The following is an 18,627-nucleotide window of genomic DNA, read 5'->3' on the forward strand; positions in this document are numbered from 1 at the left end:
TTTTAATTTGTTAAAGTCCAATTTGACTATTTTTCTTTTGTTTCTGTGCTTTTGGTGTTCTAAGAATCCATTGGCAGGGTGCCTGGGTGGCTCAGTCAGTTGAGCGTCTGACTCTTGGTTTCAGCTCAGGTCATGATCTTAGGGTCATGAGATCGAGCACCATGTTGGGCTCCACGCTCGGTGAGTAGTTGATTGAGATTCTCTCCCTCTCCCTTCCTCTCTGCCCCTCCCCCCCACACATTCTTTTTTTTTTTTCTCTCTCTCTCTAAAATAAATAAATCTTTTTTTTTTAAAGAATCCATTGGCAAATCCAAGATCATGAGGATTCACCTCAATGTTTTCTTCTAAAAATGTTATAGTTTTAGCTCTTATATTTAGGTCACTGATGAATTTTGAATTAATTTTTGTTTATGGTGTGAGGTAAGGGTCCAACTTCATTCTTTTGCATGTGCATATCTGGTTGTCCCAGGACCATTCATTGAAAAGACTATTCTTTCCCCCAATGAATGATCTTGGCACCCTTGTCAAAATCACTTGGCCAACGGTTCGAACTATCCACATGGCCCAGGCCAACCTCAAGGGATTAGGTATAGTTGCAAGGAAGGAGACTAAAAATACATGGTAAAAGAAACCAATGACTACCACAGTCTTCATGGGGGTGACTGCAGAATTCTTCTTGAGGAAACTAAGTAACTCAAGAGAAAGAGCCTCAGATACTGATATTTGGAGCTCTCCATGATAGGTGGGGGTCCCTCACATCTCCCTATAATGAAGCTTGCTAGTCTACAAAACTCTCTTCATGCAGAACTTTCCAGAAGCTTTTAGCTCCTCACTCTAAAACATGAACAGGCAGCCAAAGACTCCAGATACCTGAGAAAAGTTTTTATTATGAAAGACAAGTCCAAAACAATTAGCAAAAAGGGATTTGGAGAAACAATGATAATGAGGGTAATAAAGTCCCCAAAGGCTTCTGTAAATATTGTAGAGAGATAACAGATGATATATCATTCCTAAAACAAGAAAAGGGCACCTTTTATCTTTATTTTTTTAAGTAGACTTGAACTCATGACCCTGAGATCAAGACCTAAGCCAAGATCAAGAGTCGGACACCTAACTGACTGAGCTACCCAGGTGCCCAGTACTGGAGTATTTAAGGTGGATTCATGACCTCTGTAAACTTATCTTAAAATATTTCAGCAAACCACAACAAGATACCACATTGTATGTTCTAGAACGGTTGTATAAAAGCAACAAAAGCAGATGTGGGTTTTGGTTTATCTTCCTTTTCCCCAGCTCCATGTCTAGCTCTTTGTTCCCCCAACTGCTGACGTTGCAGATCCTACAGCAACTTGAGGTCCTCCATCCAATAGAGAGATAGCAGCTGTCCACTGAATTCTCCACCAACTGCCACAATTATATAAAGTTTAATCTCAATAACACATCCCACTCATACTGATTCTACTTCTCTGATCCAACCCTAATTGATGTAAGGTTGGTACTAATTATCCAAGGAAAGGCGGCCATGTATTCCTCAATGGTACTGCACACATAGGACATCCCTGAAAGACTCTACCAGCCAGTAGTAATGGTAGGATGTTTGAAGGGAGGGGCTGGGAGGTCCAGGGGTAGGGAGACTTACTTTGCATGCATTTGTTTGTTTGCATTTTTTTTTACCTTGTGCACGTATACATTTTTCAAACACATGCTCATGATAAAATACAACATGCATACAGAAAAAGCACATAATATATGTAGCCTGTGTGGTGATATCCCATTGTGGTTTTAATTTGCATCTCCCAGATTACAAACGAAGCTGAGGACTTCCTTCTATGTTATTGGCCCTATGGATTTCTTACTATTTGTAAGGGCATGTTAAAGTCTTTTGCCATTTTTCTCCCAATTGTCCGTCTTTTTCTTAATGATTTGCAGGAGTTCTTTGTTCAGTCTAGGTATAAATTCTTTGTCATTTATATAGATAGCAGATATCTTCTACTCCTCTGTGTGTTTGTGTGTTTTTAACCTTCTTTTGAAGAAGTTTCTTTTGATGACGAGAGTTTCTAAATTTAGTTCAGTTGAATTTATCAATTTCTTTCTTTCTTTTTTTTTTTAAGTTTGATTTATTTATTTAAGTAACCTCTACACCCAACGCAGGGCTTGAACTCATGACCCCAAGAGTCCTCTGGCTCCTCTGACTGAGCCACCAGGTGCCCCTCAATGTAGTTCCTTTTTTTTTTTTTTTTTTAGTTTCAGAGGTAGAATTTAGTGAATCGTCAATTGCATATAACACCCAGGGCTCATTACACCCTCAATGTATTTCTTTATTGCTAGTGCTCTGTGTGTTTTATTTAAGTCTCATGGTAAGTCTTGATATCCAGTGAAGCAAATCTTTCACTTTGGTTTCCCCCCTCCCAAGAGTGTCTGGCTATTTTTTGCCTCTTTCCATTCCCATATAAGTTTTGGAATCAGATCATCAAGTTCTTGGGAAAAAAAAAAAAAAGCTGAGATTTTGATTGGGATTGCATTTGATCTATAAATTGTTGTAAGGGGAATTGATGCTTTTCAATCGTGAATCTCCTAGTCAATTAACATGGTATTACTCTTCATTTACTTAGGTCTACCTTAATGTCCCTCAAAAATTTTTTACAGTATTTCAAAGAGGTTTTGTACATCTTTTGCAAGATGTTGGATCTTTTTATTAGGTACTCCTTGGGTATAAGAGGAAGCCTTGCTTTTCACTCTTTTGAACTGTGTGAAATTTTTTTTACCATATACATATATTTTTCAGAATAAATTATTTAGATCTTTAAATCAGTGCTATATCATCATTGCTTGAAAATTGAAACTCTAAAGAGGTACACATTAGGAAGTCTCTCTCCCACTCCTGTATCCATTTACGTATCCCCAACTCTTTCCAAGAGGTAACTGTTATTTTTAGTCTCTTGTCTATCCTTCCAGAATTCTTTTTTTAAAAACATTTATTTATTTATTTATTTATTTATTTGAGAGAGAGTGAGCAAGCACATGCGAACAAGCAGGGGGAGGGGGCAGAGGGCGAGGGAGAAGGAGAAGCAGCAGACATCTCACTGAGCGGGGACCCCAACATGGGTTCAATCCCATGACCCTGAGATCATGACCTGAGCTGAAATCAAGAGTTGGACACTCAACCAACTGAACCACCCAAGCACCCTTTCCAGAATCCTTCATACACACGCCCTTAAGTCTATATTTCCTCTTGGTATGGTCTGAATGTTTGTCGTATGCTCCAAATTCATATATTGAAATCCACACCCAGTGTGATGACATTAGTAGGTAGGGCCTTTGGAAAGTGATTAGGTCATGAGAGGGGAACCCCCATAAATGAGATTGATATCCTTACAAAAGTGACCCCAGAGAGCTCCCTTGTAAACTTCCACATTGTGAGCACTATGGACCAGGAAAAGGGTCCTCACTCAACCATGCTGGCACCTTGATCTTGGACTTCAGCTTCCAAAACTGTGAAAAATAAATTGTTATTGTTTATAAGCCACCCAGTCTGTGGTATTTTGTTATGGTAGCGTGGGTGGACTAAGACACCTCTCTTCTCAAAACAAATGCTGTAGATGATGTATCTTTCTGACAAATCTCGCAGGCAAGGCGAAACACAAGGGACCAGCGGCTGTGTTCCTTGCATTCAGAAGAAGCTGAGTGTGCAAATCCCAAGAAGTTCTGATAAAGGGATCCCTGGAGAGGCATTCCCCACTGTTACACTCTGTTCTCTGAACAGGCTTTTAAAATTTTTGATTATCATTTATTAAGTTACAAAGAGCCAGGCCCTGTGCTCTGCTAAGCAATTTATATACTCGACCTGTTTTCTCTTCTTCACCAGCGACCAGAGCCCATATACCCATCCAGTTACAGAAGGCACAGTGCCTAAGGCCATGATACTTACTTTTCGGACCCCATGAAAAATACTTTAATTCTTTTCAAATCAAAAGAAAACGATAAATACAACCTGGCCTTTATTATATTTGTCTTTATAACAATGCAATCAAAAGAAAATTAAAAAAAATAAAAATAAAAATAAGAATAAGAAAAAAAAATAAATATAACAATGCAATCATAAAATATAGTTTTACATTGTTTTTTGTGGAGGAATGCAGCCCCACCAGCAACCCTACCAGGTGGGTACTACTGTTATACAAATTATCCAAGGGAGGAAACTCAAGTGCCTTGGCCAAGGTCAGATGGCTGGAAAGTATGGCAACAGGGACTTGAACCCAGGCCTGGAGGACCCTGCGTGGCCACCAAGCTAAAGGACCTCCAGCTCAGCACTTCCTTATCCAGGGCACATGTCTGGCTGGAGCTGGGGAGGTTTACGCCAGGAGGAGAAGAGTTAGAAGAGATTTCATGCAGGCTTCAAATATCTTAAGGGCTGTCACATGGAAAGAGATTAGCCCGGTTTTGAATTGTTCCTGAGAACTGAGCTAGCATAGGTGGAGTGAGGTTGCCAGAAAGTAGATTATGATCCAGTGAGATACTGAACTTACTGAGACTAACAAGATCCCTGGCAGTGACAATTTCTCCTGAAGACCAAAGAAGGGGCATGTGACCCCAGCCGCTGACAAGAAAAGAATTCAAAACAAGGCTCTGTTGGAGAGGTTTGCTGCCTTGGGAGGAGATTCGGATGAGAAAGAGATTAACTTTCATGTCCCTTGGATGTAAAGAGTCTACAGTTGTAAATATGAGCAGTTCATCAGTATAGGGGAGGTGGGATCCTCCCCACCCATACCCCAGTCTCACGAATCCTTATTGAGTCCTCTCATACACCATGGGTGGGAGCCTGAAGGGATAGACTCTTTGGAAGACCTGTTGGCAGTATCTGTTAATATTTAGATTGTTCGTACCTTTGACTTAGCAGTTCTATATGGAGGAATCTGTCCTACAATATAAGCACATAGATGAGCAAAAGCATTCGCCCAAGGGTGTCTGCCACAGTATGCTTATAATTGCAAAAGATTGGCAACAACCTATGTGTCCATCAGAGAACAGATTAATTGGATGATATAGGATTGATATATTGTGAGTGATGAAGACCCCCACCCTTGAGGATATTGCCCTTAGGGAGGGTGGGGGGGCGTCAGACAATTAACAAACATCTTTAATAAGTTAAATCATGCAGCACAGTTAGAGATTCGTGGGGGCTGCGTTGGGAACTTGGGAATGTGGGGTGGAAGTGGGGGCAGGGTGCAATTTTAAGTAGGGTGGCTGGGGTAGGCCTCACTGAGAAGGTGACACCTGAGAAAGACCTGAAGTTCACTGGGACACCTGCCCCTTCCTGTCATTCTTTTTTAATTTTTTTTTCAAGTTTTTGTTTTGTTTTTAAGTAGGCTCCTCGCCCAACGTGGGGTTTGAACTCACAACCCCGTGATCAAGGGTCAATGCTCTAACCACTGAGTCAGCCAGGTGCCCCCTTCCTTCATCCTAAGGGGAAATTTGCCGAGATAAGCCCTTTGATGGGCCTGGCATCCAGCAGGCCTTGGAAGGACTATTGTTCGTTTTAGTCCTGAAATTAAAAAGAGCTCACAAAGCTCTTATCTCAGGAAGATGCCTAAAAACATTTCAGTTTGCAAATCAAGAGTGGGAGGCCTTGGGCTCTGGTGACTGTCTTATCTGCTTCCAAGAAAGGAATTGAAACATCTCATTGGAGGGAAAGGTCCTGCCTGTGCATCCTGTCTGCCTGCCTTCCTTTGTAGCAATCGGCCCATTGTGTTTCCATCAGTTTAACTGTCTGGGGAGGCTCCTCAGCTCCTTTTGTCCTTGATAAAGGCCCACAGGGCCTCCTCCATTAGGCAATGATGAAGCCACTGGTGTGGTAAAATCTCTCCCTGCACAGGAGGTCACTAGTCAGCAGGTCCTTAAACCACAGGAGTTGGTCCCTATCAATACATTTATTCTGTGACTTGGCAACAGAAGGGTGGTACCAAAGGGATCAATTGCTTGCTTCCTCTGACTCCAAGCAGACCTTATCTGGTTCCTTCTAAAAATGGCTCTGGCCCCTTTAGAGTAACAGGTATCTAATGGGGTCTGCTCTGGTTTACATGTTATCTGACGTAGAGAAAGCAGCTCCTTCAAGGGGAGAAGAGACAAACCAGATTTTTACACAAAGCCAGAAATAAGTATCCCCAGACAGATCAATAAAGTCCCAATGCAGGGATGAGGAAAGGCTTTCCTCACACCGACGACACTGCTGAGAAGTGCAGAGAAGACACAGTTGGGGTTTTGACACAGGGAAATGGGGGATGGTGTCCTAGGCAGAAGGCACAGTTAAGAAAAACACATGGAACCTGCTAACAGTGGAGCATATTCAAGCTGTTCTAAGTAGTTCCTTTTGTCCAAAGCATAGTGACAAAGAAAAGAATAAATCATAGTAATAACTAACATTCATTGTGCACTTATATGTGCACGGCAGCATTCAAAACATTTTCTACTCTGTCTGATCCTGTAAGAAAGTATATTAAATATCCCAACTCTCTGAGGAAGCAGAGGCAAAGATAGGTTGCTAAATTGCCCATTTGTGGCACCACCAATAATAATAATAATAATAATAATAATAATAATAACCACAATACTCAACTGCCACTGATTGATTACCATGTCCCCTGAGTGTTGGATGTACCTCCTCTTCTGATCTGACCCTCATTGTCCAGTGAGGAAACTGAGGCCTGGGTAGGAGTAAAATTTTTGTATATTACTGAAGCTAAGTTGGTATTAATTCTAACCAGCTTGTTATAAATTAAGAAGTTAATTGTAATTCCCAGGGCAACCACTAAGAAAACAACTGGAACATATATAGTGCAAGAGATAAGGGAATCAAATGGTACACTAGAAAACATCTATCTAACAACAAAAAAAGCAGGCAGTAATGGGGGAATTGAGGAACAAAAAGATATGACAGAGAGAAAACAAATAGCAAAACAGCAGAAGTAAGTCTTACTTACCAGCAATCACATTCAATGTAAGTGGATTAAATTCTCCAATTAAAGAGCAGGTTGACAGAATAATCAAATAACATGAACCAATATTATGCTCACTAGAGATCCAAAGACGCAAATAGGCTGAAAGACAAAGGATAGAAAAAGGTATTCCATGCAAATAGTGGTCAAGAGAGCTGGAATGGTTATAGTGATATCAGAAAAATGAACTTTAAATAAGAAACTATTACAAGAGACAGGGGCGCCTGGGTGGCTTAGTCAGTTGAGCATCAGACTCTTGGTCTCAGCTCAGGTCATGATCTCAGGGTCCTGGGATCAAGCCCCAAGTCAGGCTCTGTGCTCAGCGTGACAGAATCAGCTCGAGGTTCTCTCTCCCTCTGCCCCTCCCCACTCTGTAAAATAAATAAATAAATCTTTAAAAAAAAAGGAACTGTGGTGACGTCGAGTCGCCATGGCCAGCTACCCGTATGGGCAGGGCTGCCCAGGAGCTGGAGGATAAGCGCCCAGAGCCCCTCCGGGCAGCTACTACCCTGGACCCCCCCATGGTGGAGGGCAGTATGGCAGTGGGGTACCCCCCAGTGGTGGTTACGGAGGGGGTCCTGCCCCCGGAGGGCCTTATGGACCACCAGCTGGTGGGGGACTCTGTGGACACCCCAACCCTGGGGGACTCCCCTCTGGAACTTCAGGAAGACTATATGGTGGAGCGGCCCCAGGGAGCCCCTATGGTCAGCCGCCTCTGAATTCCTACAGTGCCCAGCATCCTGGGCCTTATGGACAGGGACCTCCTCCAGGTGGTGTTCCTCCCAATGTGGATCCTGAGGCTTACTCCTGGTTCCAGTCAGTGGATGCCGATCACAGTGGCTACATCTCCATCAGGGAGCTGAAGCAGGCTCTGGTCAACTCCAACTGGTCCTCTTTCAATGACGAGACATGCCTCATGATGATAAACATGTTTGACAAGACGAAGTCAGGCCACATTGACGTCTATGGTTTCTCAGCCCTGTGGAAGTTCATCCAGCAGTGGAAGAAACTCTTCCAGCAGTATGACCGGGACTGCTCCAGCTCCATCAGCTACATGGAGCTGCAGAAAGCTCTGTCCCAGATGGGCTACAAGCTGAGCCCCAGTTCACCCAGCTCCTGGTCTCCCGCTATTGCCCACGCTCCGCCAACCCCGCCATGCAGCTAGACCGCTTCATCCAGGTGTGCACCCAGCTACAGGTGGTGACCAAGGCCTTCTGGGAGAAGGACAGAGCCGTGCAGGGCAACATTCAACTCAGCTTCGAGGACTTCGTCACCATGACAGCTTCTCGGATGCTCTGAGCCAGCCCCTCTGGAGAGAACAGAGCGTACCAGGGACTTTCCTGGCTCTTGAGAGTGGGAGAGGCATGTGGGCCTCTCCTCTTTTCCTGCCCCTCCTAGAAAAAGATTCTCCCTTGCCTGATGCAGCACTGTTTCCGAAGAGGGCCGGGAGTCTCCCCGTCACCAAATCATGGGGACCTAGGCTGAGGCCACACAAGTAGTGGCCTGATCTAAGAGAGGCCTGGAAGCTGAATGTCCTTAGAGCCCTGAGCATTTGAATGGCCCAGCCTTGCGCCAGGAGCAGAAGATGTCAGTCACTGCAGTGGAGTGAGTAGGGCTCCAGCCTCTAGCTGTCCCTTCTGCACCCTGACACCAGGGGTGAGTGTTCATCAGCCTCTTGCCATTTGCACCTGAGCCCCCTCACCCATACCATCTTGTCCAGTGAACCCAGTTTCCCCAAAGTGGAAGCTAACCAAGCATGAGAGAGGTTTGTCCGTGGGACCAAGTGGCTTGGGTTCCACCAGCCCCATGCCCCAAATCTGCACATGTTGACTTCTCACTGCCTGGGTGCCGTCCCTGCTCAGGGAGCTCGGACAGGCTGCTCTCTGGGCATCCTTGGTTAGGCTCCCCCTCTGCAGCTTGGAACCCTCCCTTGCCTGCCATTCTCTGCTTGGCTTTAATCCCCAGGGGACAGTTGCCACCTCCCACTGCCAATCCTCTTTTTTTATTTGCGTTTTTTTTTTTTTTCTTTTGGGGCCAAAAGTTCAGTGAAACTGTAAGCTTCAATCAAAGGACAAAACTCTGGGAAAAAAAAAAAAAGGAACTGTTACAAGAGACAAAGAAGGACATTACGTAATGATCAAAGGGGAAATCCATTAAGAAGATATGACAATGATTAATCTATATGTACCTAAAGCAGAGCCCTATAATACATGAAATAACAACTACCAGAGTTGAAGGACAAATAGTCCAACAATAATAGCTGGAGACTACAGCACCCTACTTTCAACAATTGGTAGAACTACTAGATAAAAAATCAATAAGGAGAGAGACAACTTGAACACCATAAAGCAATTAGACCTAACAGACTTATATACAACATTCCACTCAAAAACACCATGGTAACAGAATGAAGGGGGAGAAAAATCACATGAACATCCCAAATGAGGCAGAAAAAAACCATTTGGTAAAATCCAACACCCTTTCACGATCAAAATACTCCACAACCAGGACTGGAAAGGAACTACATCAACATGATAAGGGGCATACAAGAAAAACCCTCTTCATATGCAGTAATGGAAGACTTAAAGCTTCCCCGTCTAAGATTGGGAACGAGAGAAAAATGCCTACTTTTGCTAATCCTATTCAATACTATACTTGAATGTTTTACAATATAGGATTTATAATTATTCGGGTATGGTGAGTCTAACAGATCAGGAGATGACTGCCATTGAAAAGGTATTTTATAAGGGGTGCCTGGGTGGCTCAGTTGGTTAAGACTCCAACTCTCGGTTTTGGCTCAGGTCATGATGTCAGGGTCATGAGATCAAGCCCCCTGTCAGGCTCTGCACTCAGCACAGAATGTGTTTAAGACTTTCTCTGCCTCTGCTTTCCCCTCCCTACCTCCCCCCAACCCAGCTCTCTCTCTCTCAAATAAATAAATAAATCTTTTTTTTTTAAATCCCATTGTCCTCTTTAGCAGACATGGAAAAGCCAAATCTAAAATTTATATGGTATTTTAAGGGACCCTGAAAAGCCAAAAGGATCTGGGGAAAGAACAAAGTTGGAAGACTCACACTTCATGATTTAAAACTTACGATGAAGCTACAATACCTGAACAGTTTGCCACTGGCGTAAAGTGTAGACAATATAAGTGAATGGAATAGAGCTGAGATTTTGGAAATAAGCCCATATATCCATTGTTAATGGATTTTGACAAGAGTGCCAAGACCGTTCATTGGGGAAAAGAATAATCTCTTCAACAGATGGTCATGGAACAACTGGATAGCCACATGCAAAAGACGGAAGTCAGACCTTGAACTCACATTGTTTAGAAAAATTAGCTCAGAATGGATCAACAACCTAAATATGAGAGTTGAAACTATAAAATACATCGAAGAAAACCTAGAGGCAAATCTTCACGATCTTGGATTTGGCAGTGGTTTCTTAAATGTGGCACCGACAGCACAAGCAGCAGCAACCACAACAATAGAGTGATGATAATAATAATGAATAATTTCCAGTTTATCAAAATTGAAAACATTTGTGCACCAAAGCACACTGTCAGGAGAGTAAAAAGACAGCCCACAGGATAGGAGAAAATGTTTGCAAATCATACATTTGATAAGTCTCTGGTATCCAGAATATGCAAAAAAAAAAAAAACAAACCCTAAAAATCTTTACAACTCAAGAACAAGAAAAACGAATAACTCCATTTTAAAATGGGCCGAGGATGGGCGCCTGGGTGGCTCAGTCGTTAAGCGCCTGCCTTCGGCTCAGGTCATAATCCCAGGGACTGGGATGGAGCCCCACATCGGGCTCCCTGCTCCGCGGGAAGCCTGCTTCTCCCTCTCCCACTTCCCCTGCTTGTGATCCCTCTCTCACTGTGTTTCTCTCTGTCACATAAATAAATAAAATCTTTAAATAAATAAATAAATAAAATGGGCCGAGGTTCAAAAAGACATTTCTTCAAAGAAGATACTCACATGGGGCGCTTGGGTGGCTCAGTCGGTTAAGGTCTGCCTTCAGCTCAGGTCACCGTCCTGGGGTCCTGGGATCGAGCCCCCCATCGGGCTCCTTGCTCAGTGGGGTGTATGCATCCCGTCTCCCTCTCTCCCTCCCTCCAGCTTGTACTCTCTCTCTCAAATAAATAAATAAATAAAACCTTAAAAAAAAAAAAAAAGAATATACTCAAATGGCCAACAAGCAGATGACAAAAGGCTCAACATCATTAGTTACTGGGAAAATGCACATAAAACCATGATGAGATGCCACTTCACAGACACTAAGACGACTATAGAAAAAACAAAAAAGAAATAACAATTTTTGGTGAGGATGTGGAGAAACTGGAAGGCTTACACGATAGGAATGTAATAGTGTATTCTCTGTGGAAAATAGTCTGGCAGGTCCTCAAAAAGGTAAACAGACAAAAAAAAAAAAAAAAAACCAAACCTGCCATATGATCCAGCCCTTCCATGTCTAAGCATATACCTCAGAATGGAAAAGAAGTGTTTAAATATTAACTTGCACACAAATGCTCCCAGCCTCTTTATTCATAACAGTCCAAAAGTAGAAACGACCTAAGTGTCCATCAACAGTTGACTGGATTAATAACGTCTAGTCTAGTCAAACAATGGACTAGTTCTCAGCCACAAAAGGCAGGGAGGTATTGATACGCACGACATGGTGGATGAATCTTGAAAACATGCTAAGTGAAAGAACCCACGCATAGAAAGCCATGTATTAGATGCATCTATTTATATGAAATATCGAGAACAAGCGAATCCATAGAGACTGAAAGTAGGTTAGTGGTTGGCAAGGCCGGGGCGGGGGGGGGGGGGGAGCAGGGAGTGGGGAGTGGCTGCTTAATGGGGATGGCGCTTCCCCTTGGGGTGATGTAAATTCTCTGAAATAGTGGTGGTGGTTGCGCAACGTGGTCAAGGTGTTAAAAGCCACTGACCTGTATCCTTTAAAATGGTGATTTTTATGTTATGTGAATTTTACCTCAATCAGTTAAGAGATGAATAGAAATGAGACCCAACTTAGATGAATGGGATATGAGGAGAGTTTTGCTAAGTGTTTCTGGGCAAGTTCTGGATCTCTGGGAGAGATTCTGGAAGTTGTTTTCTTCTCTGACCATTGTGGTACTTGAATGGGATCCTTGAAACAACTTGGGTCATCTCATCAACCCTTTAAAAAATGGTGTCCATCTATGGGGAGGGTATGAGGGCATCACTGGCATGCAGTTTGGCACTGTGCCCTGAATCAATGCTCCCCACCGAGTAGGCAGTCGGAGATTGCAGTTTTCAGCCTGTGCTCTTCTTGGGATATGGTTGAGTCTTCTCAAGGAAGGAGATTTTTTTTTAAAAAGTTTTCCGGAGGGGTCCTCCCACTAATTTGCTTAAGGCCACCATATATACACCAGCAGCAGCTAGAGCAATCCATAAAATATAAAGAAAGAGGGCCAGGGACCCAGGCACAAGTCAGGTTTTAAACCTGCTAAGAATCTGTACGTCTAGCTGTGTTTAACATTAATTTTTCCTACCAATAGGGAGAATTGATTTGCATAAAAAGTCTAATCAATCTCCCTAAACCAAAATCTTTTGACTCACATATCTAAAATGTCCAGTGGTAGAGCGCCTGGCTGGCTCAGTCGGAGGACCATGAGACTCTTGATTTTACAGTTGTGAGTTTGAACCCCACCTTGGGGGTAGAGATGACTAAAATAAAATAAGGGGCACCTGGGTGGCTAGTCGGTTAAGCGTCTGACTTCAGCTCCGGTCATGATCTCAGGGTCCTGGGATGAAGCCCTGCTTCCCTGCTTCAGGCTTCTCACTCAGCGGGGAGTCTGCTTGTCCCTCTGCCCCTTCCCCTGCTCATACACTCTCTCTCAAATAAATAAATAAAATCTTAAAAACAATAAAAATAAAACAAAATAAAATAAAATGTCCAGTGGTGAATTTGGTTTCAATCATGGTCCAGGAGCTCAAGAGCCTCTATTACTTGGTTCTGCTTTTCTCTTTGTTGGTGACATTGTCAGCCTGGTTCTCAACTCACGGTCAGAGATGACACCCAGCACTTCCAGCTATATGATTCCTACTAAGCCCCAAAGAAAGTTTACATCCCTTGTCCAAAACTCCAGCTGATGTCTTGGGTTTGAATCTCATTGGCCCTGCCGAAGGCACATGTCCATTCCTGGGCCAATCGCTCAGGTGGGTGTGAGTAGAATCTAGTAGATCCAGGCTAGACCTGGGTTTTATGCCCACTCCTACAGCCCCACTAAAAGGATTGGGGAGCAGGGAGTTAACAGTTCCCCAATGGAACTTTAGGGTGCTGTCCTTAGAAGAATGGACAATGGAAGCTGAGTGGAGACAACAGGTGTTTAGGGGATTTTTGTTTGTTTGTTTTTAGAGAGGGAGGGGGAAGGGTAGAGGGAGAGGGAGAGAGAGAATCTTAAGCATTCTCCCTGCCCAGCACGGAGCCCCATCTCACAACCCTGAGATCGTGACCAGAACCGAAATTAAGAGTCGGTTGCTTAACCGACTGAGCCACCCAGGTGCCACAAGAAGCAACAGATGCTTAAAGCACATGACAGACGAAGCTCTATGCAATCTGCCCTTTCATATTCCCTTTGTGCCTCTCTGTCTCTCTGACCCTGTCACTTGAGCCTGCTTTCAGTTTCTCAGATGTGCTCATTGTTTCACCTCAGGGCCCTTCCACATGCTGTTCCATGTTCCTGGAATGCTCTTCCACCACTGTGCCTGGCCGACACCTACTTATCCTTTAGCTCTCAGCTCAAACATCACTTCCCTGGGGGAGCTGTGGCCATTTTATATATACAACTGTAATTCCCATAGCCCATGCTGTTCTTATAAGGTGACTTTGACACTCTGCCCATGAGATGTGTGGTCTGTGTTTCCTTGCCTTGAATCCAGGTGAGCTTGAGACTCCCATCAGAGTGCCACTGCGTGACTTTGGTAGGAGTGGCATTATGTGACTTTCATAAAAGGTGAAAAGCTTCTGCCTGGCTCTCTTGCGAGGCTCACTCTTGGAACCCAGCCACCATGCCATACGGAAGCCCAAGTAGCCATGGCAGGGCCCCCACGGAGGGGAACTGGGATTCCTGGTCCGTATCCCTGGGTGACAGCCAGCTGATAACCAGCACTGACTTGCCAGCCAGCCCTGTGATGAACCATCTTAAAAGTGGATCCTCCAGAATCTTGACAACATCAAGTGACAGAAGCCAGACATAAAAGGCCACATATTGTATGCTTCTATTTATATGAAACGCCCAGAATGTTAATATCTATAGGAACAGAAAGTAGAGTAGTGGTTGCCAGGGGCTGGGGAGAGGGAAGCATGGAGAGTGACTTTTAATGAGTACAGGATTTCCTTTTAAGGGAATGAAAATGTCCTGGAATTAGATCGTGAAGAGGATGACACAACCTCGTGGATCTACTCAAAACCACTGAGTTGTACCATTTAAAATGGTGAATTTGATGGTATGAAAATTATATCTTTAAGAAAGTAGACCCACCAATCCTAGTCAAGCTGCCCTGGCTGATGCCATGGGGAACAGACTCGCTGTCCGGGCCCATTTCTGCCCAAACTGCAGCTTTGTGGACAAAAATAAATGTTGCTGTTTTAAGCCACTAAGTTTGAGGATAGTTTTGTTACAGAAGAATAGATGCTGATGCTGATATGGAAGCTTCCCCCAGCCTCCTCCTCAGTGTAGGGCAGGGTCCCTGTTGTCTCTGTATTTATTATAGCTCCTATCTCAGTGTATAATGAAATATTTGACTAATTCTGTCTTCCTCATTGACCAGTAAGCTCTGTGCAGTGTCTTTAGCAAGAACCAGTCCCCAAAGGTGTATGTACCCGCAGTGTTCGAGAACCACGTGGCTGATGTCGAAGTAGATGGAAAGCAGGTGGAGTCGGCTTTGTGGGACACAGATGGGCAGGAAGATTAGGATCACTGGAGGGCCCCTCTCCTACTTGGACACTCACGTTCTACTGATGTATTTCTCCATTGACAGCCTTGATAGTTTAGAAAAAAATCCTAGAATAATGGACTCCGGAAGTCAAGCATTTCTGTCCCGACACATGCATCACCCTGCTTGGGAACAAGAAGAGTCTTCAGAATGATGAGCCCACAAGGCAGGAGCTAGCCAAGACGAAGCACGGGCTGGTACAGACCTTTTCTGCCTTCCTTCGGCTTCATGCTTGAGGCACACATAACTTGTCAGCATTCACACCCACTTCTGAGTGACAGTGAAGCTGAGCAGATAACCAGGACCCTGCAGTGGTGTCATAGGTAGGAAAGTCAGAGCAGCAAGGGGCCAAGGATGTGTTTGTAAGAACGTCATCAAGAGCCAGGGCAGCCGCGGTGACCCACCCAGACATCACCTTGCCTGGCTGGGTTCAAGACTGGCTCTGCCACCCATTCCCTATGTGACCTTGAGCCAAGTGCTTGACCCTTCTCTCCTTTGGGTTTAGCGTGTATATTCTCACAACGATTGGAGGTCGAAGAGGAAAGAGAAGTCTTACCTGTGACAAAAATTTGGAGGAGATTTTGGGGGAGGGCATCAATATTATCCTACATTCTTTTCCAGCATGAAAAAGTCCTTATTGTATGGATCTGTGAGTTCATTGAACCAACCACACATTATAGATTTGCCCAGTTCAAGTGGAATATCAAATAATCTGTCCACTTGCTGGGCAAATGAAATGGAAAACCTTGGAGGTGGCATCAGACTGTGAAGGCACCAAGTCTCCGCCCAGCTGTCTGAACTTGGGCAGGTCACTTTGCCCCCCTGAGCCTTCCATTCCCCTTCTCACCCTTAAACCAGGATAACAATAGCAACTACCTCCTGGGAATAAGCTAAATGGTGCATGCAAAATGCTTCACACAGTACCTAGGATAGGGATGTGTGAAAAACAACAGCCACTCCTATTTTTTGGAATGTGCTCAGTGCAACGATATTACAAATAAAGACAGAAGCTATTTCTCCCTTAACAAATGCAGAAAGAATTTGAATTCCCTGGGATTCCGACCCATCCCTTTGAATCAATGGTTTGGATTTGGTTGCCATAGCCTTAGGGGCCATGAATGGCCAATGTGGAGGCATGTCGTATTTTCAAAAGTTGCCTTGACTTATCTAACGAGGAGATACTATTTCTATAATGTAGTTGTCTCCAATTTGTAAAATTCCATCTACAGATCTTTTTTATTCCTAATCTTTACAACCTCTTGCTGCAGGTCCTAAAAGGAATGCCTACTAGGAGGGAGGTGACTAAGTCTTGGTAAGACACTTGACTCATTTGAACTGAACTTTGTCCAGCTGGGTTCCTCTAATAAAACATATTTCAGCAAGAGTTACCTCAAGAATTCCTTAATCCCTAATCCTTTTTGTAAACAAGACATTGAATAAATTTATAGCTCATCCCTCTGAAAAAGACCTTTAGAAAGTGGCATTCTCATTTTACCCGGCAAATCCATTTTACTTCCTCCAAAGGGCTGACATTACTATCCACTGCCTTCCCCAACTCCCCCCCCCACACAAAAAATTCCACATTAAAACCTCCCACGCGTCAATGTTCCAATGTGAGAACCATGTCTATGCCACAGTTCAGAAGCTGGAACCTGTGATTTCCGTGGGTTGCATTTTCTCAGTCACTGGAGAGCAGGACGGGGGTATAATCCCAGCTCTACCACACTGTCTACTTGCTTGGGGCCGGTTACTTCTCTGAATGTCCGTTTCATCTGTGAGATGAGCTGCCTGGCAGCCCTTCATTCATTTGGTCATTCTACAGATATGTGTGTCAGAGATGATCACGATAAGCAAGGTCTCTGTCCTGCAAGGCAATCCGTGTGGGCACCAGGCGTGAAATAGAATTGCAGCCCAGTGCATGTGGGCAGCATTGTCATGGCGGTGGTGGAGGGTGGGGGAGTTCTGGAACCGTCTGAGGATGACGTTGCTCAACGTTCCTGCCGCCCTCCAGGTGCAGTGCAGGGAACGCCCTCTGCTCTGGAATTGCTGAGTGATGAGTCACCCTCGAGAACCTGGGGAAGTGGAGCAGGCAGGGGACCAGAGGCCACCAGACTTATTACTGGTCTCCGGGATTGAGTCATGGGTTCCTTGGGAAGCTGACTGTGGGCATTTGTTCGAGAGGGCCACTGGGGTCAACATCTAGAGAGGGTCTTGGGGGAGGGGAGGAGGAAGTTGGAAAAAAAGGCCTCGACCTACCCCCTCAGGAAGCTCTGAAGTCGAGGAGATCCCAAAGAATTGTCCCAATCTGGGGTAAGGAGGCTGGACCTTTAGACCCTAACATGGTTCGGGCACCGGAAGTGGTCTGCCCCCAAGGAGGGGGCATGACCCTGGGTTTTGGTGGGGGGGGCCAGGGGCACGGGTGTGGTGCATCTCTACTTGGAAGCCTTCTCTTGTCTCCATACCCATCCCTTTTCTCAGCCCCTCCCACCTCCCAAAATAGATCTGAGAAAAGGAGCCTAATCTGGCCAGGGAAGTTTTAGGAAGAGCCAGGGTATAAACTGAGACCTGACAAAGGAGCAGGAATCAACTAGGGAGGAAGAGGAGGAAATTTCTGGGCTGAGGGATGGACATGTGCCAAGGCCCAGCAGCAAGAGAGGGAGGGAGAGGAGGGAGGAGGAGGGAGAAGGAGAGGTGTTTCTCACTTCAGGGTAACCAAAAATAGCTACGTAGGGGTCACTGGACTTGGGGTCCAGTTCTGACTTTGCCAAGTGCTCGGAAGTCACTTAAACTCTCCAAACACCAGTTTCTCTGTATAATAAACAAGGATGATTGATACAACTTGCCTCTCAGTTGTTTTTAGGATGACAAGAAATAACACACACATCGTAAGGGCTTCCTAAGTGTCAGGTGTCACGTTTCTTATTACTGGCTATTGCTCAGAGAATCATAATGGTTGATCTGTTTTTTTATTTATTTAATGCTTTTTTTTTTTTTTTAAGTAGGCTTCACCCCCAGCGCAGAGCCCAACATGGGGCTCGAACTCAGGACCCTTAGATCAAGACCTAGAGCTGAGATCAGGAGTTGGACGCTCAACCGACTGAGCCACCCAGGCGCCCCCAGTAATGGTTTATCTGTTAAATCATATACCCTTTTCCTGGAAAAATTACAGTACAAGGAATCAGGAGTCAGCAAATTTTTTCTTGAGGAGCCAGATTCAATATTTTTAAGCTTGTGGACATGTGGTCTCTGTTGGAACTACTCAGCTCTTACAGCATGAAAACAAGCGCAGTCTATGCATAGAAAACAGGCAGGGCTGCGTTCTGGTAAGACTTCCATTTCCAGAAACAGGCAGCGGTCCCATATGCCAACACCTGAACCTGTATTATTAAAACATCAAAACAAGTTTCTGTGGTTGAAGGAGACATTTCGGGTGTCTTTCCCTGCCTTGCTCAGAATGCTCTGTGTACATACCAGTTCCATGGATCTGCATCAGCTTACAATATCGCCTAACAATGAAATAAAAAGTGAGACACAACGATAAAATTCTCATCTTGTCATCATAAGACCTCATGATTCAGATTCCATGAAGCTCATAAGCAGCCATTTACTCCACTTGAAATGATCAGTTGCCATGATCTTGAGTCAGA

At 44.4% G+C, this 18,627-nt stretch overlaps 1 protein-coding gene across 1 annotated transcript; it reads left to right on the forward strand.

Annotated features, from left to right (window-relative positions):
* The first annotated feature begins 7,406 nt into the window (after positions 1 to 7,406).
* LOC118550420 (peflin-like) lies at positions 7,407 to 8,505 on the forward strand. The gene is given in 2 exon segments (XM_078074075.1): positions 7,407 to 8,086; positions 8,089 to 8,505. Coding segments are annotated over 2 exon segments (867 nt in total). The 5' UTR covers positions 7,407 to 7,422; the 3' UTR covers positions 8,292 to 8,505.
* Positions 8,506 to 18,627: the final 10,122 nt, after the last annotated feature.

The sequence above is a fragment of the Halichoerus grypus genome, chromosome 6 (genome assembly GCF_964656455.1).
Source record: "Halichoerus grypus chromosome 6, mHalGry1.hap1.1, whole genome shotgun sequence".
In the NCBI taxonomy this organism is placed as follows: domain Eukaryota; kingdom Metazoa; phylum Chordata; class Mammalia; order Carnivora; family Phocidae; genus Halichoerus; species Halichoerus grypus.